The sequence below is a fragment of the Dendropsophus ebraccatus genome, chromosome 4 (assembly GCF_027789765.1).
Source record: "Dendropsophus ebraccatus isolate aDenEbr1 chromosome 4, aDenEbr1.pat, whole genome shotgun sequence".
Lineage (NCBI taxonomy): Eukaryota > Metazoa > Chordata > Amphibia > Anura > Hylidae > Dendropsophus > Dendropsophus ebraccatus.
The window spans coordinates 46,832,233-46,857,915 of record NC_091457.1 but is presented as its reverse complement, the minus strand read 5'-3'; the positions used below and the strand labels follow the sequence as shown (position 1 = coordinate 46,857,915).

The following is a 25,683-nucleotide window of genomic DNA, read 5'->3' as shown; positions in this document are numbered from 1 at the left end:
TCATCCAATATACTCTAGGACCTTTCCATGGTGGAGGGGCAAATTGCCCTTTTCCATCATGGCGGCGTCTTAGATGATGACAATTACGGAGAGGCTTGCCCCCTGCTCGCTGGTTGTTGCGCTGCACATTGACATTGGTGCCGGTCATGTGACTGGATTGACGGCATCTCCTGAGTGTTTGCGTCATGTGATGTCATCGGTGGGCGCCTCCGGACTTGTCATCCTCCATGTGGGTTCTCAGACATCGGCGTCATGTATGTATTACCTGATTTATTGTTTACCTTTGTTTTAATTACCTACACTTGTATGACACACATTCTTTCATGCCTCATTAATGTCAGAGACATGACTTACATGTACACTGCACTTAGGACACGTATGATCACTGATCATCTTTTGCACATGTTCTCACATTGATCCATTGGACCTTATGTATATTACACTAGATGTGTTTGGATATCCTTTTTTTATTCTGTTTACGTTTGTAAAGTACTTGATTGATTGAGTAACATTGATTATGCACACATGTATTTATACTGGGCACTTGAGAGTATTTTGTATCACTGCTTGAGAAAGGCTGCTGGTATAGCCGAAGCGTTGCACTGGTGTGATTAAAGTGAAGACTTCTTTTGGATGTGCTGTCTCCCCTACGTTTTTTCTGGATATCCTATTACGGACCTAGGTCCGGTCAGTTAAGACAAGCACTCTGACTCTCATATTGCATTACTGGTGCTGCTTAAACATTTGTTTGGGATTATATATATAGTCTTAACTATCTCCAAAGACCCTCCAGACATTTAATAATATTGATACGTAGAATACATGAATGAATAAATAAATAAACCTGGGATTTATCTATAGTCGTTGCCACTGAAAAACAAGAGACAAGATAATATCAACGGAAATTGCAAAGCAGGATTTGAAGCATAGCACTGATAATTTGCTTATTAACAAGTAGATGGAAGTAGAAGTAGATTGAGTAACATTGATTATGCACACATGTATTTATACTGGGCACTTGAGAGTATTTTGTATCACTGCTTGAGAAAGGCTGGTTGTATAGCCGAAACGTTGCACTGGTGTGATTAAAGTGAAGACTTCTTTTGGATGTGCTGTCTCCTCTACGTTTTTTCTGTATATATATATATATATATATATATATATATATATATATATATATATAAATAAATGAGAGCAGCACTTTACACTTACACAATTCTCCCAATAAAGTAAGAGTGTCATTGAGATAGGGATCCTCCTGATCGAAATCCACATTTGAATGTGCAGAGAAGTCGGATTATACTACTCATCTTGATAATGACTGTTTCAGTCTCCACACAAAACATTTCAGTCTCCTCGCCAGCCCATTTTTTTTAACCTGAAAATAGTCTTGTGAGGAAATTATTCCTTTTCACTGTTTTACATCTGTATAAATGCAGTCATTATTCACATTGTGTGGAAACTTCTCTGTATATATGTATGTACTCACAGCATATTTTCCCTGTACAAATGAAGTATTTTTAAATGACAAACAATGACTCCTATAAATACATGTACCATGGAATTTAGATTTCTTATGAAAAAGAAAGCTTTTACTTTTAAAGTGTTTATAGATCAACAGTTTTTTTTCCAATAATTACCTCAGTTGTAAAGTATATAGATGAAACTATTTTATTTTACATGGATGGAATGGCGGTTTATGTAAGACATATGTCCTTAGTGGGAAATTTGGCTTTCAGGATCCGGCCAACTTGCTCGAGGAACACGCTGGTGGCGTCCCTGGTGACCGGTCAGGCCGGTTGCTAGGGTCGCGGCCGCATCACCTTTCTTGTTGCCAAGGCCAGGGCCTCACCGCCCTGGCAGCCGACACTACTAGTCAGCTTTGCAGTTAGGTCTGGGGCTCCAGCCTCCATAAATATCCTCCCCTGTGTGTCCTGCCTTGCCTGCAATAGAGCCTCAGTACCTGAGTGCCCCCTGACCTAGCATTTATTCTGATTGTTGTTCCTGGTTCCCAGATTTGGCTTTGGTTTTCTATCTCCCCTTTTGACTTATGATTTTGTACTGCGCTGACCGTTTGTTGCCAACCTTGCTTGCGGACCCTGAGTTATTGTGTTTGTCAGTCTTGTCTATGCTTTTTGTTTCAGCTGTTCAGGCCAGGGACCAGTTAGTGCCAAGTTATCCGATACCACTTAGAGCAGTTGCAGTAGGCAGGAAGGGTCAGGGGGGTGGGTGCCAGTGCAAGGCCATCACTTGTCTTATGTCCTCCAGACCATTCCTGACAATGACAAAGTTTCTCATGATGAAATTACCTTTTTGTATGGACCTCTGGCCAAAAAGTTTATTATTCTTAATGCAGGGATTAAAGATGCATCTGTAATGTAGCATAACATTGGGATGTACAACATCTTTTATAAGACACCGCCTAAGGCCTCCTGTTGACATATAGTGGTAAGCAAATCAATTTGGAATGAATTAAATTTGTTCTGCATTTTACCAAATGTTTTATGTTTCACTTGAGGTTTTGCTAAGGGACCAGACATATGCTACATGCCTGTATAAAAATACTCACCTTCTCCCCACTTCAGTCTCTAGCCAGGCTGAGGCCAGAAAAACTGAGCCCTAGCAATACTCACAAATAGGGAGTAGTGAGTATTTTGATGTCTCGGTGCCAGAAATCACATGACAACCACAAGGGCCTTGTGGAGTCCATACCTTAACAAGTTAAAGGTGTTTTGCAGAACAAGGGATACCTAGATTTTTTTAGATCTTCTGTATTTTTTTGTTCTGTAACAATTGCACTCCTAGCTCTTGTGGTACTAATAATTCATTCACAACTTTCATTGTAGGATTTTAGGATTTTGTCGCTCATCTTCAGATAATCCCATGGAATAAGTTTGTGCCTTGTTTACTACAGAAATCCCGCCAAGCTTAGTTTTACAAGGTTTAAATCTGTCAGTGAGAATTTACCATCCAGTACTTTTTCCTACAGCCTCAAACTCCTATTTAATTTTCAGAATTACCTAATCTTCTTTTATTTGGTGGGAAAGAGATAAAATATACAGAGAATAGATTTACCGAAAGAGAATTCATTTAAGATGTCAGATTTATAAAACAAAATGGTCCATGGTACTAAGCCCTAGTAATGTAATAAATCAACAAGCACATCACTGCGCATTGAGTTTAGCTTCGTATCTGATCAAGTTTACAGCCAGAGCGAAATATAAAAAAAAAGATCATTCTTTCTCTAATGCAATCTACTCCATGGTCCTTAGCACAGGGCACTTTAGTTACTTTATGGGAAAGGGTGATTTTTGTTTATTATCCAGATAGAAAGCCCGGAATTGAATGACAATTGTAATAAATTCAAAGCAGTAAATACAATAAGCCATTTACTGGAAACCTATCTACAGTTCAAGAAATTGTTACATAAAGTTGTAGATAGACAACTTTTCATTTAGTATAGTTAAGGATTCCAATTTCTCATTAAAACCAACTCAATACATTATTTGGCTATGTTCACACAATGTTTGCTTTGTGGCCGTCTTTTTGGACGGTCATCATTTTGACAGCAAAAGAAGGCTGACTTTTCATAATTATATCTGCAAATAATGATCATGACCATTATTTATGGCCATAATTATAAAGAAATGGCAGTCTTTTAGCGTCAAATGATGGCTATTAATAAGGACACAAAGGTTTTATTTAAGGACTGGGGTACCTTGGGCCCACCCTACATACACCAGATATACCCAGCACCAAACCTTTTACATTACTATAGCGACTTTGCACAGTGCTGTGTATGTGACTGGCAATGCTCGCTCACTGTTAGTAACTGGTCAGACACTCCATGCCAGGGATGGCGATCTTTTGGCCTTTCAGCAGTTGCTAAACTACAATTCCTATCATGCCTGGACAGCCGAAGGCTTTGCAACAGCTGGAAGGCCGAAGGTTCCCCATCCCTGTTCTAGTGTAAAGGAGCTGTCCAGGCATGATGGGAGTTGTAGTTTTGCAACTGCTGGATGGTCAAAGGTCCCCCATCCCTGCTCTATGCAAACAGCACAGCCGTCCACTTAAGTTTCTTGAAAGGTGAAGTCCCATGAAACAAACTGGGGGATTATATGTCATCCTGAAGCTGCTAAACAGGGATGCAGACCTCCTTGCTCAGGGGCTCACCAATGGGTAGGGCGCACCTGGGGATTCCCCTGCACCCCTGTGGGTCAGTCGGAGCCTGGCCAGGGACCATGGCTATTAGCGGGCATGGGCCAATCACAGTTCCCAGCTAATGAGAACTGACATCTGCATTTAAATGCCTTCTTTCCCTGATCGAAGTTGGTAAAGTGGCGGGATCACTCCCCTTTTTCCCCACAATGTGATTGTGGAGTGGGGACCCTTTTTTTTTCTGCCCAGGCTAGGCCTCAGCTGCTTACTAGCGCATTTCATTGCTCTGTACTGCATTGATCTCTATGAGAGATCACTAGAGTTAAAATTGCAGTGTAAAAAACAAAAATCATTAATAAAAGAAATCCCATATCATAATAAAAATGACCCCCCTTTCCCATTTTATAGATAAATAAATAAATATTGGGTATCACCTTGTGAGTAATTGCCTGACCTATACAATTATGGCATTCCTGATGTCTTACATTAAATTGCGTAAGCGCAAACAAATCCAAAAGTGCAGATTTTGGTTGCATCACATCCAGAAAAATTGTAATAAAAATCAATCAAATGTTGCATATACTCAAACATTGTATCAATAGAAAGTAGTGATTATTGCGCAAAAAATGACACCTCACACGGCCCCATAGACCAAAGGGTACAAAGCTTATAAGGATGTTAATAGAGCAATTTTAAGAACTTAAAAAAAAAAAAGTTTTATCTTTAAAAAGCAGTCAACTAAAATAAGATAGATCATTGTAATTGTAGTGACTTAAGGAACATACTGTAGATGGAGTGTCACTTTTACCACAGAGCAAACATGAAACCCCCCAAAATGACCAATTTAACAGCACAAAGAATTACATGCTGTCACGGCCGCGGCGGCGTCCCGTGCTCCGGGCTGCCGCCGTGACCTCTCCATGCAGCTGCCGGGGTCCATGTGCAGGGACCCGACGCTGCTACTAGTTCGGCCCCGGGGGGCGCCTAACCTCTCCCCGCTCCTGTCACCCGCTGTGCCGGCCGGCGCGCGCGTCCCCGCTTTCAAGTGCGCGTGCGGCTGTCTCAGATTTAAAGGGCCAGTCCGCCCCTAATTGGAAGGTGCACTAATCACTTCCTATAAATTCCAGCCCTGCCCCACTACAGGTGTTGGAGCCTCTGCATGCTTTCCATAGCGTTTGGCCCAGCTCCCTGTTGTTCGTGACCTTAGTCCTTGTCCCTTGTTCCTGTCCGCAGTCCTTGTCCCTAGTTCTTGCCCGCTGCCTTCCCGTTGTTCCTGAGTCCTGTCCGCCACCTGCGATCACGCCTACAGACCTCCTGCCTACTGCTCCTGCCACGCCTCGCCTGCCGTCACTAGCAACCAAGCCAGGGGTAGCGACCTGGGGGTCGCCTGCCACAGCAAGTCCATCCCGCCGTGCGGCGGGCTCTGGTGAAAACCTGCGGCCCCTTAGACTCCGCTCCCTGGTAAGGTTAGTGCCATCGCTAGTGACGGTCCAGGGGATCCACTACTCCAGGCGTTACACATGCTACATGTTTTATGGAAAAAGTGCAACCGATATAGCATTTTATCCCTTAGAGGACCGGGCCAATTTAAATTTTTGCATTTTCGTTTTTTCCTCCATGTGCTTTAAAGACCATAGCACTTGCATTTTTTCACCTAGAAACCCACATGAGCCCTTCTTTTTTGCAAAAAAAATTGCACTTTGCAATGAGAGCCTTAATTTTTTTTATGAAGTTCACTGCGAAACCAGAAGAAAATTCAATGTGTGGTGAAATTGAAAAAAAAAAGGCATTTCTTTTATTTGGAGGGTATTTTTTTTTACGTCAGTCGCCCTGGGGTAAAACTGACATGTTATATACTGTATGTTCCTCAAGTTGTTACGATTACACTGATATGTAACATGTATAACTTGTATATTATGTGATGGCTTGTAAAAAATTCAAACAACTGTTAACAAATATATGTTCCTTAAAATCGCTCTATTACCATGCTTATAACGCTTTTATTCTTTAGTCTATGGGGCTTTGTGAGATGTCATTTTTTGCACCATGAACTATTCTTTCTATCTGTCCCTTGACTACGCATATGCGACTTTTTGATCGCTTTTTATTACAATTTTTCTGGATTTGATGCGACCAAAAATGCGCAATTTTGCACTTTGGGATTTTTTTGCGCTTACGCTGTTTACCGTATGCGATCGGAAATGTGATTAATTAATAGTTTGGGCGATTACGCACGCGCCGATACCAAACATGTTTATTTATTTTTATAACATGGGAAAAGGGGGGTGATTCACACTTTTATTACTTTTTACTAATAATAACACTTTCTTTTTTCCTTTTACACTTATACTAGAAGCCCCCCTGGGGGACTTTTAGTACAAGTACACTGATCTCTCATACAGATGTATGCTGCATAGATATTGCGCATAGATCGATGAGATAGGCACTTGACTGCTTCCGGCTGCTGCAGCCGGAAGCAACCAAATGACGAGCTGGGATCAGTGCCATTTTGGCGGAGACCCCGGCAGGTAACAGACACGGAGATCGCTCCTCCGGGACAACGTCCCGGGAGGGGGGGATCTCCGCCACTAGACACCAGGGAACGGCTGCATCAGGTAATCGCCACGGTCCCGGGCTACATGCGGCACCCGGGACCGCGGCGGTTCAGAGCGTGGCCACCGCATGGCCCCGCTCTGAACACATGGAGGCTGCCCTGGACGTACAGATACAGGTACAGGTCCAGGGTCGTCTAAGGGTTAAACACAAGAAGGAAAAAACAAAAACACAAAAAAATTGCATGGTCATCAAATGTTGTGAGGTAAGTTAAAGGTTTTTTGATAATATCCAGAGAGGGAGTGGGTAAAAACTATAACATCCACTGTCCTCACTAGCTCGATTGTTGCTGCCCGCATAGCACCGTTCCATTCCCCAGTCCCCAACCACTTTGTGGTCTTAAGATGAGACTTGGAAAGCGAGGTCGCAGGGCTGGACAGCCATTATGTGGCAGTAGGGGTGTCCCATCTCTGAATAGCTAACTGACCTGCCACATCACTTCCTAAGTATTGTCTCAAGACCAGAAAATGGCCTGGGACCAGGCAATGGAGTGATGGTATATAGGCGGCAGCGCTGCACTGGAACTAGGTATTATTATTTTCTTTAACCCCCTCCCCAGGCGTTTAAAAACAAAAGGTTACTGGATGGAGTTCTCCTTTAATCGGTATATATATATATATATATATATATATATATATATTAAATATTTCCACTTTTTTTTGTTTTCTTTTGTTAAATAATACCCGATTGCCCTCCAATATTTTTTTTTATTATTATTATTTTATGCAGGAATACAGAAATAACCCTTTCATATTCATGTTTCCTATCTTCAGAATTGACAGCTGAGGGTTTAATTAGTGAAGTCTTCACTGGAGTAGTGGCGGTATATACAGTGAATCGCCATTCGATTTTATAGCTCATCCTAAGTATCGCCCCCAGAAACATCAGCACATTACGAGTCTGACCACGGGTTATTTTTTAACACTAATAACCAGACAAAAAGTAATGGAGCAAGGGAAATAGATTAAAGGAAAGTGGACAGGAAAGAAGATTGTGCTAAAGATGTTTAAAGGCGACAGAGGGAAATAGAATCTGCAGAAAAGAGAAAAATAATCAGACTCCTGAGAACTGAAAGGGATTTTGCAAAAGTGTCAAAACAGTAAAAAAATTGTAAAAATAGAGCAAATTAAAGTAAACATGCAGCATGTCTTGTGTATAACCCCCTCCCCCAACCATTTAAATAATGCTGTCAATTTTAATAATAATGTAACATAATTAGATCAATGGAGGTCTATTACAGAATTTCTACTTTGATAATCATTTTTATTCATGTAAAACTACAATCCCTCAGATCCCCCTAAAATTCATTATATTATACACCATGTCCCCTAAAATTCAATATAATATATGCTGTACATGCTAAAATTCTATATATTATATGCCATACCCCCTATGACCATTTTATTACACTTTTTACACACCATATCCCCGGAAATTCATAATAGCATACACCCTATATCCCCTGAAACTCATTATAATATACTTAGTAGCCCCTGGAATCAATATAAGTTGCAAAATCTAAGCACAGCAGCTGTGAGAAGTAAAGTGTGTGCAAAAAGTACAAAATGGGTGAAACACTACATAGGCAATTAAGAGGCTGCAGCAGTGACAGTGATGAACTATTAAGACCTGGTTTGTGCAATAGACAGTACATTGATGCCAGCAGCAGTAGGTGTCACTGTGGGTAAATTAAACATCAGGACAATTTATCTGGATTTCTTTTGAGGAAATCCAAATAAATTTCAGGACCCATAGGTTTCTATTAGGCATGGAAAACTTTCAAGATTTTTCCTGAAGGATGTCATCCTAAGACTGTCCAGAATGTGCTGCTAGCCAGCATTAGCACCCGGACAAGTACCACCAGGTACTGTGTCTGGCCCTTTACTTGTATGTACATACAGTTAAATGTGGTTCAGTGTTTGAGCCATTGGCTCCTCCAGGGCTGGACTGGCCATAGGGCACTTCTGGCAAATGCTCCTCCCGACCCGGCGACTCCTTTCCCCTACCGTAGGGAAAAGGAGTCACCGGGCCAGGAGGAAGACGGGACCGGCCCACAGCGATCTGTCTGTCCCCCGTATGATGCGTGGCTGCTGGTGGTGTCGCGTCCTATTCCCGGCAGCGTGCGCATCATAGAGCTCTCTGTGTGCCTTTAACTTCCAGTACGTGCCTGATGTTAGGTTAGTTGGTTTTTTTATTTTTATTTCTTTCTATCTGCTTTGCGGGTGGAGAGAGGGGGCTATATATAAGGGGAGGGGGAGAGAGGGGCCATCTATCAGAGGGGGGAGAGAGGAATCCATATAAAAGGAGAGGGGGCCATGTATAAGGGGGGGAGAGGGGCCATCTATAAGGGGAGGGAAAGAGGGGGCCATCTATATGGAGGGAGAGGGAGTCATCTATAAGGGGGGAGATAGGGAGGGGGGAGTGCTTACATCCAGGGAAGCTTTATCTCTTTGAAGGCACACTTGGTGAATGTTGTGGAGGCGGGTACGGGGTCTCAAGGAGGGACAGCCTCCCTCCTCCCCCCCCTGCCCACCTAAGATTGCCAGCACGGGCTCTGACAACCCCTCCCTCTACTCCTCCGTAAAATTGTCCATAGTGGTGAGCTAAAAACGCTGCAGCACTGGCGTGGGGCGACGTCAGCAAGCCTTGCTCAAGCTTATCAGCCTGGGTGATAAGAAGCACAACGTCCCAGAGGTAAAGGACGCCATCTTGTATCAGGCAGAAATTTGGCTGTCGCCGCTGCAGCTGGGACCAGGTGGTGTGTGTGATTATGCCTGTAACTTGGTGGCAGCTCTGGAACTTGGCAAACTCTGACATGTCCATGCCTGGCCCATGTTTTTAATTGGGTGGTGCAGCGCTTTTTAAAGGCCTACCACGACCTGCTGGAGCTACTGATGGAGGTGCGGCGCCTGTGTGCCCACTTTTGGAAGTCCACTGTGGCGGCTGCTAGCCTTAAAAAGCTACAAAAATACCTGCATTTGCCCGAACACGGCTGTTGTGCGATGTCACCACTCGCTGGAATTCTACATATCATATGTTGTCCAGGGCGTGTGAGCAGAAGAGAGCTCTCATGGAATACCTGCTCTAAAACCCATGAGTGCTTTCAAATTTACCTCCCTCAGTTTGCCAACCATGAGTGGCCATGGATGGCAGACTTATGCAAAGTTTTCAGGATATTCGAGGAGTCCACCAAGATGGTCAGCTGCGACAATGCCATAGTGAGCGTAATCATCACACTCCTATGTGTTGTTAAAGAATCACTCATCGCCATCAGGGAAAATGCCTTGCACGCACAGGAGGCCGGGATAGGAGGAGATGTGAAGGAACTAGACAGTCAGATTGCACTCCTGTCAGCTTCTCAGCGTCAATTCCTGGAGGAAGAAGAGGAGGGGAGGTTGTTAGCCACACTGTAGGCGAGGCTAGCCGTGCAGTTGTGTGCATTCGATTGGTCCAGCAAGGATGGGGCATAGAGGAGGCAGAGGAGAAAGAGGAGGAGGAAATATTGAGCGATCCTTGTGCTGGGGGCAGCGAAGTGATGCCAATTTAAAGACTGACACACATGGCTGAATTTATGTTGGGCTGCTTTGCGAGGGACAAATGCGTTGTCCACATAATGGGGAGCAAAAAATGCTGGGTTTTCGCAATGCTGCCCCCCCCCCGATGTAAAGATAATGTCTCCTCGTTCATTCCAGTAGAGGAGAGGACCACCAGACTACTTAAGTACCAGAGAGAACTGTTGCAGAATATGATGGAGATATTCCCACCTTCCATTGCTGGCAGCAGAGAAGAGAGTTCCTCTCAAAGCCGGACAACATCCATCAGGTCCATGGCAGCCAGGGGAACACTCTCCAAGGTATGGGACACGTTCATGGCACCCCCTCACCAAAGTAACATCACTGCAGGGCCTAGTTCCCCTCATGGGCCTAATTTCATAGGCCTCTATAAAAAAATTTGAGGGCTCATCTAATGGGCCTAAGTTCATAGGCCTCTATACAATTTTTTGAGGTAGCACCTCATGGACCTAATTTCATAGGCCTCTATACAATTTTTGAAGGTTCACCTCATGGGCCTCAAGCTAATTTTTCGAGGGCTAACCTCATGGGTTTCGAGCTAATTTTTTGAGGGTTCACCTCATGGACCTTGTGTGAAGATACTATTTGTCATTTTAGAGGACAGATATGTGTGACCGAGATGCCTGGCCTTGGTGAAGTGAACCAGTAGCTTTATACAGTAGCTGTAGGTTATTGACACTTTTATTAAATGCATCAGCTGTTTACACAGCTGATCCGGGTCCGGCTTTACTTAAGCAGTCTAAGAGACGGTTGGGACGACTGCTCCCACGTGTTTTAGGCTTTTCAATTGCCTGAAAAAATAAAAGGACTGCTGTTTGGCTAAACAGCATGGGGAGAAAAACTCTATTGCCGCTTAGGGTATAAACCCACACACCAGATATGCAGCAGATATGCAACAAATACGCAGCAGATTTGTTGGTACAGATTTGATGCTGTGTTCAGTTATTTAGATCTAATCTGCTGCGATTTTGCTGCGAGTTTGCTGCGAGTTTGCTGCGTATCGCAGCAGTAAATACGCTGCATATACGGTGTGTGGGTTTATACCCTTAAAGTAATTCCCACACCAACTTTGCTTTTTGTGATCTAAATGGCTGCATGATAAATTTTCTTTTGCTCAATATTTGGCTTTCTGTTCACGCTAATGTAGAGGAAATAAGTTGTCTGAGTATTTTTTTCCATTATACAAAGCGGTTATATTGTATTGTGTTTGGAGTCTATAGTTGATTTCTGTGATAGTGGCATAATACTGAAAGTGTATATATATATATATATATATATATATATATAAATATATATGTATATATATATATATATATATATATATATATATATGTGTGTGTGTGTGTGTAATTCACATCACTGGCTAGGCAATATATAACTGCAAACAATTGTATTTTGCAAGTGTACTAAATAAACAAAAAACAAACATACGCTAATATTACGCACCACCTAATACACACGCAAGTACCGCTACACCGCTACTTTACGTTCATGCAACCAGACATGCTTCCCCTGCTGTCCCATATGCATTCCAGAGGTGTTAGCATCATTTCCTGAGGTTTCATTGTGCACTTGGTGACCTCCTCGTAGTCAAATCTTGATTTCCAGGTATTTCCCAAGTATTTTTCTCCTATAAACTATAATGGGATTTGATATTCGTTCAAATAGTCGAATATCCGGAGCTATTCGAATCGAATTTCTAATTAACGAATGTTTCACTATTCGCTCATCTTTAGTCATTATATTTGTTATTCTTATGGCAGTCCTTTCTTTGCAAGACCCTCTTTCATGTTCTGTTCTTTTTTCAGAGATACAGTACATTGTTCCTTAAAAAGGACTCCCAGAATCTATCTCCAGTGCATGAATGTATTTGTCACAAGGCTATGTAGAAGCTTCCATGGCCCCAAGGCAAAAAATGGGGTGAAATGGGATGTGATCTGCAATTGAATAAGCATCCCATTGGTGTTACATAATAATAATAATAATAATATTATACCCCCAATTTCTATAGATGCTTGTTACAGTAAATACATAATTTAAGAATTCTACACCTTCTGATATACAGTACATTAAAATGCTTTATGCATTGAGACTTGCAGCTACAAGAGAATGATTTCATAATTCTTGACAAAAAGCCTTCTCTCTTTTACTAAGACTTTTCAATATCTATCAATATCCAGAGACATTAGTGGGAAATATGTAGTCTGTTGGCATTTGAGAATAATTGTATTGACAAGGGATGAGCAAAGCGAAACCAGCAATGTTAGATTTGCTGCAAATTACGCTGTCAATTTGCTTCATTTTACGAAGCAAATTCTGCATGATTCATTAAGAATTTATTTAAACATGGCGGCCGTGATGGTGAACACATGTTTAGTTACAGTACTGTCGCTTGGCTGGAGCAAGGGATTTTCCATAATCTCTTGTGGACATCCAATCATCTGCAAGCCTCAATGTGATGTTACCACCCCACCACCCCCTCACCCTGTATAGAGTGTGCTTCGGCTGGAGGCAGGCAGTTTTCTGTGTGTGCAGAGGAGAAAAGGATCACAGCTGGAATTTAAGGCAAGGCAGGAAGAGAAATAGAGAGAGGAGAGGATATAAGAGTCCATTGTAGGTGGGTGTCTGTGGGTGATTTGGGTGAAATTATCCCAGTGTGTGGGAGAAGTGGTCAGTGTCCCTTGAATCTAGTCTGTGGGTGATGTAAAGCTAGTGTCCATTCAATCCAGTCTGTGGGTGCTGTAAAGCCAGAATCCATTTCAACACAGAAAAAAAAGACAAATTTGGTCAGCTCTCCTAGAACACCATTCACACTAGGCAGGAGCGTGTTGCTATGGCTGAAATTGTAAACACAAAAACACAGAAAAATGCAACAGCTCACCGCAAGATGTAGACCCAACTGCTATAAAAAATTCCCACAAAAATAATGAGGCTTTTGGTTACCATTTGCAAACAGTGTAAACCACCCCACCACGATAAGGTAGCCTCATGCTTGGGGCGGACCCTACATTGTATGGCCTCACCATGGCGTACAATATGCCTATGCTCTGGGCATGCAAGATCTATCTTATACCTGCAAAAATAATTGCATCACCTGGGTGGGATGGGTGGAGTGCATGACCAAGTAGAGGCAGCCACTCCCCCCATCTGGAACACAGAAAAAAAGACAAATTTGGTCATCTATCCTAGAACACTATGGCTAAAATTGTAAACACAAAAACACAGAAAAAGGCAACATCTCACCGCAATGGCAAGATGTAGACCCACTACAGACATGAAAATAGTTAAAAGCAGCCCTCCTAACTGCTAAAAAAATTCCCACAAAAATAATGGGGCTTTTGGTTACCATTTGCAAACAGTGTTAACCACCCCACCACCATAAGGTAGCCTCATGTCTGTTTCATGTCTGTAGTGGGTCTACATCTTGCCATTGCGGTGAGCTGTTGCCTTTTTCTGTGTTTTTGTGTTATCCATTTCAACACGTCTGTTGGTTCTAAATAGCCAATGTACATTTCAACATGTCTGTCGGTTCTGTAAAGCCATTGTCAATATTAACCAATCTGTGGGTGCTAAAAACCCAGTGTCCATTTCAACCAGTCTGTGGGTGCTGTGGGTAAAGTAAACCCATTGGTATCCTAGAGTGTAGGTGCTGTAAAGCCAGTGTCCATTGGAACCAGTTTGTGGATGCTATAAAGCCTGTGTCCATTCAGTTTGTGGGTGCTTTAAAGCCAGTGTCCATTTCAACCAGTCTCAGGGTGTTGTAGAACCAGTGTCAATTTAAACCAGTTTGTGGGTGCTGTAAAGCCAGTGTCCATTTAAACCAGTCTGTGGGTGAAGTTAACTCATTGGTATCCCTGTGTATAGGTGCACAGTGAGTGCCTAATGCAAAGGTGCAAAACGTAAATCAGTGTGACAATGCAAATAGAATACAGGACACCGGAACAGAAAAAAAAGATGCAATTTTGTTTCCTCATAAGATTTCTCAACTTTTGATTTATGGCAAAAATTATGATAATGTAGTGAACAACATATAATGTATAATTCTCAAAATCAAATCATATGGGAAATTCCTTACACTATTTGCAGTACTAAAAATAGGATGTAGATGGGGTTCTATAAAAGTTATATTTTAAATTCTAATATGTTGTGAAGAAAAGCAACTAATGAGCAATTTTGCTTCAACCTTAAAGATCTATCAGGCCTCTATAATGATAAATGCCTGTGACCTCAGACATCAAACAACATATGGGGATAAAAATCAATAATCACCATTTCTTTCTTCTTCGAACAACCCGAACATGTTTGCTTGTAAGTGGAGCAATTTTCATGTGCAGCACAAAGAAATATATTTAGAGTATAAAAGTGGTTATTTTATCCGGGGTAAAGGTCTTTACAAATGCTCTATAGATCAGAATGAATGTAATCTGCAGTATTTCACTTTGTGAAAGGCACTTACATGTTTCTCAATAGTACGACTGCATGGTGCATACTAGAAGGAAATGAAGAAGGAAATCTTTTCAGGGCATTGTGTCCTTATTAGCTACTGTAGGTGTTTAAACCTTAAGAGGTTGAAAGAATTTTTTTTCCGCTTTGTTCAACTGTTTTGTTCTCAGGTGTAATCCAATGATAAATGTCAGCTCTCATGTGGTGTGTAAGGTGCTTAAGACAAATAATATTGCTTTTTCTAACAACTTAAAAAAAATAAAAATAAATAACTGCATTAATGTATATCACCTATAGATGGGCACCAGAAAAAAAAAAGAAAAAACAGCCATATCATTCAATGTCTGTAGGTGCCACATCCATAGAACTGCAGCCATAAAATAGATTGTCACTTATTATCCAGGCTTTGCATTCAAGCGTGTGTAGACAAGAGGCTAGGGAAGAGAGGAAGACTGGATGCTAGGGCTAAAGCTGGGACAAATTTACAGAAGCATAATGCTGCTGTATACTGCTACTAAACAGAATACCCCACAGGCAATGGTATACTATAGAGTGCAAAAATAAAACTGACACACTATGCTTGCTATCATTATAAGTGATTACAGTGCAGTTACAGTACATCCAGTGACGTCTTTTTTGATCAGAGTAATTGTACCAGGACAATTTTTTTCAGCCATCTCTGTCTCTTCACAACGGCGCCACTATACTTTGTTGCTTCCACATATGGCATTATAGAGCCAGTTTTCCCTTTCTGGCAATCACAGGATGCATTTTTCCCTGACATATCTGAAATCCAGATGCCATGACTAAGAGCCAGGTTGGCTCGAAACGCATCGGCTGTTTCTTTTAATGAAGTTTCCACAATAAAGTTTATATCGTGGTAAATACTTCAAATCAAAGTATTTTAGGAGTGATACCTTTATTGGCCAACAAAAAAACTGTTAGAGCTGTGAGCTTTCGGGATTCACAAGATCCCTTCGTCAGACAAGTTCACAAATGAATGACTTACAGAAACAGCACAACATTTTAGGGATGTTACAAGCCAGAAGGGAGAGACATCTGTGAATTGGGGAGGGGGGGGGGGGGGGGGGGGGGGGGGGGGGGGGGGGGGGGGGGGGGGTGAGGGGGTATATACATCACATAGATAAGCCAGGGCAATAAAAAGGACTTGTTGTAAATTAAAGGTTATTTGGAAGTCCAAGATTGTTGGTCAGTTCAGTCTTATCTGTGGAGTGTGTCCATGTAGTGGGTCATAAATCCAGGTGCCAGGTTTAATCCATGTGTTAATGATTGGAATGTTTTTATCAATTTGAATTCCCACACTTTCCTCTCTCTGTCACTCTGGAAGTGACCTTTGAGGACCATAACCCTTAAATCTGTTATTCTATGGTCCAGTCCTGAGAAATGTTGGCCTACAGGGGTGTTGAGACTTCTTTTTATTGTATGTCTATGTAAGTTCATTCTAGTTTGTAGTTTCTGTTTTGTTTCCCCAATGTAAATCCCTGTGGGGCATCGTGAACACTTTATCATGTAGACCACATTGGAGGATGTACATGAGAAAGCATTTGTGATTGTGTAGTCTCGCTGTGTGTTGGGGATGCGGATTGTGTTTGTTTGTAATATGTGGGGACATGTGCTGCATTTTCTGTTGTTGCAGGGGAAGGTGCCAGTCTCTGTTGTTGATGTCAGAGCGCTTTTTACAAGGAGGTTTCTTAAATTCGGGGGTTGTTTGAATGAAAGAAGAGGTAATTCTGGGAAAATCTCTTTCAGTCTGTTGTCCCTCTGGAATATTGGATGTAGTTCAGCAGCAATTTTTTTTAGGATCTTCATATTAGGGTTATAGGTGACCACCAATGGCACCCGGCTGTTCTCCTCCTTCTGCTTATATTCCAGGAGGCTTTGTCTTGGAATTCTTTTGGCTCTGTGGATCTGTTCATCAATGGTTATTGGATGGTAGCCTTGTTTTAGGAATGTCTCTCTTAAAGATGATAGGTGGTGTTCTCTATCTTTATCATCAGAACAAATCCTAATGTATCTGAGGGCTTGGCTATAGATGATGGACTTTTTGTGTGGTTTGGATGAAAGCTGTTCCATTTTAAGTATGCTGGGTGGCCTGTAGGTTTTTTGTAGATTGATGTTTGTATGGTGTTGTTCTCTATAGATATGGTTGTGTCCAGGAAATGGATTTTGGATTTGGAGTAGCTGAGTGTGAGTTTGATGGTGGGATGGAAGTTATTAAAGTTGCTGTGGAAGGTAAGCAGTTCCTCTTCCGATGCTGTCCAAATGATGAGTAAATCATCAATGTACCGGAAATAAGCTAGAGGTTTGATCATACAAGTATTTAGGAACTCCTCCTCCAATTTGGCCATGAAGAGATTGGCATATTGAGGAGACATTTTGCTTCCCATAGCACTTCCCATACATTGCAGATACATGTCTTCCCCAAAACAAAAATAGTTATGGCTAAGCACAAACCTGATGAGTTGTGTTGTTGGTTCCATGGCTCTGTTGTGTTTCTGAAGGAAGTGTTGGCAGGCAGCAATGCCATCCTCATGGGGGATGTTTGAATACAGAGATTCCACATCCATGGTGGCCAATATTGTATCCTGTGGTAGTGGGCCCAGGGCTGACAGTTTGTAGAGAATGTCAGTGGTGTCCTGGACATAACTGGGTGTTTGCTTCACCAAAGGCTTTAAAATATTTTCAACCCAGCCAGAGATGGCTTCTGTTAGTGTCCCAATACCAGAGATGATTGGTCTCCCTGGATTACCTTCTTTGTGTATTTTTGGTAGGATGTAGAAAGTCCCCATTTTGGGATTGTCTGGTACAAGGTCCAGTAGATTGGTAGATGTAGAGTTGAAGCTCCCTATGACGTTTAAGAGTTCCTTAGTATATCGTTTTGTGGGGTCCTCCTGCAATGGCTTGTAGTATCTTCTGTCCTGGAGTTGTCTCTTTGCTTCCTTGATATAATCAGACGTGTTCATAATCACTACAGCTCCTCCTTTATCTGCCGGTTTAATAATGATATTTTTGTTAAGTTTTAGAGATTTTATAGCTTTCCTTTCCTCTGCACTGAGGTTATGTGTTTGGTTGTGTTGTTTATCCAAAATACCAGATTTAACTTTCTTTCTAAAACAGTCTATGTAGTAATCCAGGGTTTGATTATGTCCGGGTTGTGGAGTCCAGGTTGTCCTCTTTTTCTTTTTTGTAGGTTCTTGTTTCGTGTCAGTTTGTGAGTTAAAATCCATTCTGTCATAGAAAAAACTCTTTAATCGTAATCTGCGAAAAAATTCTTCTATATCACTGCAAAATTGGGTTCTGTCAAGTTGTTTTGCAGGGCAGAAGGTGAGTCCTTTAGACAGAACATTCATTTCTGCTGTGTTTGGCTGATACTGTGAGAGGTTTACAACTGAAGAAGATGTTTCCAGCTTGTGCTGATCCAATTTTCTCACCGGTGTTATGAGACCTGCTTTCATCCTAAGTCTGTAGAGTTTCTTCTTCTTGTTGATTATAAGTTGATGTTGTAGTTTATTGTGGAAATTCCAAAGTATTTCTCTTGTTGAGCAAAATGTTGGTCCTTGTGTTGTGTTCAGAGAATTAATTGCTTCTTGGACAGTTTTCTTCTTGCTGTAGAAAATGTGGATGAGGTGGTTCCTCAGACGTTCAGATGTTCTGTAGCACAGTTTCTGTGTAAAGTAAGTATTGTACGTACATCGAGTTGGGTTCTTGACCATGAGACCCTTGGGAATCAAATTATCCTTTTTGCATTGGGATAGGAAGAAGATGTCGCTGTTCAGTTGTGCCAGTTTCTTCAGTAGGGTTTTAAGATCCATTTGTGTTCGGTACATTGGGGTATCTTCCATTATGATTCTTGAAAAATGTATAGTATGGTACCGTGTTAGCCAGAAAAATCCATATCGTGGTAAATACTTCAAATCAAAGTATTTTAGGAGTGATACCTTTATTGGCCAACAAAAAAACTGTTAGAGCTGTGAGCTTTCGGGATTCACAAGATCCCTTCGTCAGACAAGTTCACAAATGAATGACTTACAGAAACAGCACAACATTTTAGGGATGTTACAAGCCAGAAGGGAGAGACATCTGTGAATTGGGGAGGGGGGGGGGGTGAGGGGGTATATACATCACATAGATAAGCCAGGGCAATAAAAAGGACTTGTTGTAAATTAAAGGTTATTTGGAAGTCCAAGATTGTTGGTCAGTTCAGTCTTATCTGTGGAGTGTGTCCATGTAGTGGGTCATAAATCCAGGTGCCAGGTTTAATCCATGTGTTAATGATTGGAATGTTTTTATCAATTTGAATTCCCACACTTTCCTCTCTCTGTCACTCTGGAAGTGACCTTTGAGGACCATAACCCTTAAATCTGTTATTCTATGGTCCAGTCCTGAGAAATGTTGGCCTACAGGGGTGTTGAGACTTCTTTTTATTGTATGTCTATGTAAGTTCATTCTAGTTTGTAGTTTCTGTTTTGTTTCCCCAATGTAAATCCCTGTGGGGCATCGTGAACACTTTATCATGTAGACCACATTGGAGGATGTACATGAGAAAGCATTTGTGATTGTGTAGTCTCGCTGTGTGTTGGGGATGCGGATTGTGTTTGTTTGTAATATGTGGGGACATGTGCTGCATTTTCTGTTGTTGCAGGGGAAGGTGCCAGTCTCTGTTGTTGATGTCAGAGCGCTTTTTACAAGGAGGTTTCTTAAATTCGGGGGTTGTTTGAATGAAAGAAGAGGTAATTCTGGGAAAATCTCTTTCAGTCTGTTGTCCCTCTGGAATATTGGATGTAGTTCAGCAGCAATTTTTTTTAGGATCTTCATATTAGGGTTATAGGTGACCACCAATGGCACCCGGCTGTTCTCCTCCTTCTGCTTATATTCCAGGAGGCTTTGTCTTGGAATTCTTTTGGCTCTGTGGATCTGTTCATCAATGGTTATTGGATGGTAGCCTTGTTTTAGGAATGTCTCTCTTAAAGATGATAGGTGGTGTTCTCTATCTTTATCATCAGAACAAATCCTAATGTATCTGAGGGCTTGGCTATAGATGATGGACTTTTTGTGTGGTTTGGATGAAAGCTGTTCCATTTTAAGTATGCTGGGTGGCCTGTAGGTTTTTTGTAGATTGATGTTTGTATGGTGTTGTTCTCTATAGATATGGTTGTGTCCAGGAAATGGATTTTGGATTTGGAGTAGCTGAGTGTGAGTTTGATGGTGGGATGGAAGTTATTAAAGTTGCTGTGGAAGGTAAGCAGTTCCTCTTCCGATGCTGTCCAAATGATGAGTAAATCATCAATGTACCGGAAATAAGCTAGAGGTTTGATCATACAAGTATTTAGGAACTCCTCCTCCAATTTGGCCATGAAGAGATTGGCATATTGAGGAGACATTTTGCTTCCCATAGCACTTCCCATACATTGCAGATACATGTCTTCCCCAAAACAAAAATAGTTATGGCTAAGCACAAACCTGATGAGTTGTGTTGTTGGTTCCATGGCTCTGTTGTGTTTCTGAAGGAAGTGTTGGCAGGCAGCAATGCCATCCTCATGGGGGATGTTTGAATACAGAGATTCCACATCCATGGTGGCCAATACAGCCAATTTGTCACGATCCCCGTGACTTAGGTTCTGGCTAGTAGGCAACCGGGCTCACCTCGGACCGTCTTGGATCAGCTACCAACCAGAACCTAACACCCAGTTACACGTTTTCTGCTGCCACCACACGTCACAATAAGGCTGACGTGACACCTTACCCTTATGCACACCTAAGGCAACTACAAATTACATCTATCACAATCTTATGGTAATCACTTACCCCTGGTAACGTTTTACTTCAGAGACATAGGGCCTTTTTAGAACACAGGAAAGCTCTTATTAAAGTGAAATCTTAATATCAAATAAAAAAGGACAGTGCATACAGTACAGGTCACAATAAAAAAGAGATGGTACAAAATATACAGACACATACATACACAGTAAAAACAGTTCTTAAAATAAAAAGGAGAAAACCAGAACCTACTTTGCTATCGGGCTGTTTGGAACTGGAACGCTATGGGGATTAGCAGGAACGGCGGGCCAACACACTCATAACAAGTTCCCCAAGTGTTGAACACTCTCCCATCATACTCCCTGCCTTATCAAAAAAGTGTGGGAATTCAAATTGATAAAAACATTCCAATCATTAACACATGGATTAAACCTGGCACCTGGATTTATGACCCACTACATGGACACACTCCACAGATAAGACTGAACTGACCAACAATCTTGGACTTCCAAATAACCTTTAATTTACAACAAGTCCTTTTTATTGCCCTGGCTTATCTATGTGATGTATATACCCCCTCACCCCCCCCCCCCTCCCCAATTCACAGATGTCTCTCCCTTCTGGCTTGTAACATCCCTAAAATGTTGTGCTGTTTCTGTAAGTCATTCATTTGTGAACTTGTCTGACGAAGGGATCTTGTGAATCCCGAAAGCTCACAGCTCTAACAGTTTTTTTGTTGGCCAATAAAGGTATCACTCCTAAAATACTTTGATTTGAAGTATTTACCACGATATGGATTTTTCTGGCTAACACGGTACCATACTATACATTTTTCAAGAATCACAATAAAGTTTAATATTTTACATGAGCTGAAGGCATCCTGCTGCTTTTCTTGATACATCTCTGTAGAACCTGCCAGACAAACATCTTAGGCTTCATAATTACCTTTTCTTACCTCAAGGTGGGTAGGTTAACGAGATGGGGGAGGTCCCACTATAAGATAGGTCTCTTTAGTAGATAGGTGTCCCCAGTAAGTAATTTCCTCTATTAAATAGGTTCACCTAGTAGCTGGTCTTCTGCATTAGGTAGGTGCCCCCTGTAGGTAGTATTCTCAATAGCCACCCCCTGTTGGTAGTATTCTCAGTAGCCCCCCCACACACACACACACAGTAGGTAGTATTCCCATCTCCCCCCCCCCCCCCTTACACCACCTTTTCAAGGTACTGTGGCTTACAGTTGCTAGAAATGCCCCTGTGGCTGATAATCAGCCTGTGTAAAAATTTGTGCACCAATAAAGAGAAACTGACAGCACAGATATGTATGCATCTGTGCTGTCAGTTTTCACACTACACACAGTCTATTCTTAGAACATTTCTTCTGGCTTAACCAGAACTCTGGCTGCCAGCTGTATCCTATGGCCACCTTATTTATGGCTTTTCCAACAGCTTACCACAGTTTGCTTGGGGTCACAGCAGATGGACAGTTTGTGATCAATTTGTTATTGGCAGAATGTTCTAAGAATGGGCTATATACAGCAGACAATCCCTTTAGATTAACATTTGATTATTAATAAAGTAAGAAAGGTAATAGACCTAGCCTGGATAATAACGCCTATTAAATCCGGAATTGCCCATGTGTGGATGAACCCACAGTCCCAAAATATACTGTAAAGTAGGAGACATGTGAAGGGTGGACGATAATACTGTAAAGTGTGATATTTACCAGGAGGAGCCATTTTGTAACATGCAGCAGTATTAAAGGGAATCTGTTTGCACCCAAGCCCTAAATAAGGTTCTGACAGTGTGCTGTAGCTGGCAGTCCGCTAGGGAGCATGGTGCCTTTTGGTAATTTGGCCATGCAGTGGATTATGCACAATCTCAGGTCTCCTACTGTAATGAAGAGTTAAAGAGGAGTTGTTTGTGCCACACTCTGGCCGCCTCACCACTCCTTCCTCCTCCCTTCTCTTCATGAATAATCAATACTGCCCAGACTCCTGCTCACTCAGCTGTCATCCAGTGTTTCTGATTGTAGATCAGTTCTCATTCAGAAGCATTCAGAGATATTTAAACTTCTGAAACAAAATGTCTTGGAGCTGTGGTCTAGTGGTAACTCACCTGTCTAGTGATCTGCCACCAGTTCACTCTTTGGTTAAAATCCTTATATAAATTGTGTGGATGGCCGTCATTTAATGGCACATAATTGCCGTTGTTTTAAAACAGCAGTCGTTGACGGCTATCCACTAAATTTCAAGTGTGTGAACTAAAATACTGTGTGTGAACACACACTCAGCTGTCATCCAGTGTCTCTGATTGCAGATCAGTCCTCTATAAGCGGTTTATATCTGAAAAAATTTTCCTCACCTTCAGCTGAATCTCTGAGCCCAAATGTGTTGGAGATGTGGTCTAGTGGTAACTTACCTGTCTACAGACCTGCTAGTTCATTCTTGAAATAAAGTTCTTTATTTTTTCTCATTATTGTATCATTTTTAAGGCTGTGTTTACACACAGTTTGAGGCCGGGAAGCATTGATTATTCATTAAGAGGAGGGAGGGGTGAGGTGTGCCAAAGTGTGGCACAAACAACTCCTGTCTGACATTTAATTACAGTAGGATTGTGCATAATCTGCTGCACAGACAAATTACCAAAAGGTACCATTCTCTCTAGGGGACCGCAAGCCAAAGTACACTGTCAGCACCTTAGGTAGGGCTTGGGAGCTGACAAATTCCCTTTAAGGAGAACAAAATAGAAGATGTAATGTCACTGAGATGTGTAAAGTTTTCTAGCTGTTATTTTAGCTGATGTTCTTTAACTTCTTTAGGAAGGGTTCACACTACGGAATTCTCGTGGATAAACTCAGCGGAATTCCGCTGTCTGTCCGCGCGTGCGTCCGCACACCTTTCCGCCGGCTCCATAGACAGCATTTTATGGGCCGTCGTATTCCGCTATCCGCCGAAAGAAGCCACATGTTACTTCTTTTGGCAGATAGCGGAATACGCCGGCCCATGGAATGGTGTCTGTGGAGCCGGCGGAAAGGCGCGCGGAAAGACAGCGGAATTCTGCTGAGTTTATCCGCGAGAATTCCGTAGTGTGAACTCACCCTTAGAGTTAAGTTTTAATGGCCATTTTGCCTTCAGAATTTATATATAAGTATATATATATTTTTATATATATATATATATATATATATATATATTATTTTTTTTTTTTTTTTTTGCATTGACATATTATATTTCTTTTTTTATAGAGTCGGATGGTAGAAATATCAAATATAAGTTCACATTCCCAGGAAAAAGAAGGACATAAAGAGTTCCCACATGACAAGGACTGTGATTCTTCTCTCAATGTAAGCTTATGTTATTTTACCAAAAATGGTGCGCCATCAATTTCTCTTCCTTTTGTCTATAGACTGTACAGATTGGCGGCTTTGCTATTAGACAAAAAAATTTGCTCACAATAATTTACTCCTCTATTTGTCCGAAAGGCATCTTTTCCACTAGATTCTGCTGAGTACAATAAAAAAAGATACTTCAGCCAATGATATGTTTATATACTGTAACTACAGAATATCATCTATCTCCTGCCGTACAGGGAAGGAGTAGTACTATGAACAAATCACTATGGTCTTATCTGTCCTTATTCTCCTACTGGAGATTAGAAAGATCTTAACTCTGTTAACATTAAAGAGGGGGTTATCCAATTCTCAGCATAGGCCATCAATATTGGATCTGACTCCTGGCACCCCCGCTGATCAGCTGTTTGATGAGGCTATGGAGCCTATGTGAGTCCTGTGGCTTTTCTGCAAGTTCATTTGTACCATTTGTAATTAACGTTGCAGATCTTATATAAGAACTAATGATGTCTACATAAAAATATATGCTCAATGAATATAAAATGACCTGTTACATGCCAAGAACTTTAAGATGTTTGTATTTATAATATTTTCTCATATTTTCCCAAATTACCTATATGAATTGCAGTCATTTAATTTTCCAGTAATCAACTATTCAAGTATAATTGAAAGGTTTTTGAAGAAACTGCCTATGATAAAAGTATATTTAAAAAAAAAAAAATCTCAAAATGCATGTTCTAAATTATTATGCACAGCAGAGTTTTCAACCTTTTCTTTTTTATTTAAAAAAAATGGTCATTTGTGACATTATAAGCATTATCAGCATTAACAGATTATTACTTCAAGTCAAACATTTTTTTTAGATGATGCTACATTTGCACATAGGAACCCTTGTTGGAAAGGAGCTTCTGACCTCTCTCATCCATTGAGTTTGTCAGTTTTTGGATGGTTTCTGCTTCAATTGAGGACAGAATACCCTCCCAGAGCTGTTTAACCTGATGTAGTTGCCTGTTTGAAAAAGTCCTCAATTTTCCCTTATCAGCGTGCACACGTGTCTGCTGGGAATCAGCTACATACTTCTTGATTGTGCGGTGATCACTATGAAGTGTCTTGGCAATGTTGATTGTGTAAACACTCCACCATTTGTTGCTTCTCAGCAGCAGACAGATCCTTTTTCTTTCCCATTTTGACTCAAAATGTAGGCTGCCTAATAATGTGGGCCAGCCTTCTTAAGTAGTCTTGCCCTTAATTGGGCACACCTGCCAAACTAATTAGCACAGGTGTCTGCAATTGCTTTCAGTAATATAAAGAGCCCTGACACACATCACCATCAATGAGTTTAACTGACAAACAAAAAAATTCTTACCTTATCACTCCTGTGTGTGTATGCACTAGTAATCTAGTGATGAGCGAAAATCCTGATGTTCGGTTTGAATGCTGTGATGCAATCTTGGACCAAAAATAAAAAAAAAAATTATTTGAATAAATAGTTTTTTTATTTTTGGTCAAAGATTGCATAGTGTGTTGGTGATTGGCGACAATCGCTCACTCCTATGCACTGCTACACCTGATGTCTAAACCTGCGCCTGGCTTGATTAAAAGGTATCCCTTTCCCAGATGGCCTCTGCTGGGTCTCTCTGTGTTTCCTAATTACTTCATTCCTCGGTTTCACCGTGAATGACCCGGAGGTGGCAGCGGTGTTATTAGAACAATTGATATAGTTGTGCCTATCGTTCGCACAACTCATCCAGGTGAGCGTACACTTGTTCAC

At 41.4% G+C, this 25,683-nt stretch overlaps 1 protein-coding gene across 1 annotated transcript in view; it reads left to right on the top strand.

Moving 5' to 3' along the window:
• The window catches only part of LOC138789625 (leucine zipper protein 2-like), a 198,855-nt gene that overhangs the window by 144,965 nt on the left and 28,207 nt on the right, over window positions 1–25,683 (top strand). The window contains exon 8 of the mRNA XM_069968364.1: window positions 23,808–23,906. Coding sequence (XP_069824465.1) covers window positions 23,808–23,906 — 99 coding nt within the window. The remainder of the gene's footprint in view (window positions 1–23,807; window positions 23,907–25,683) is intronic.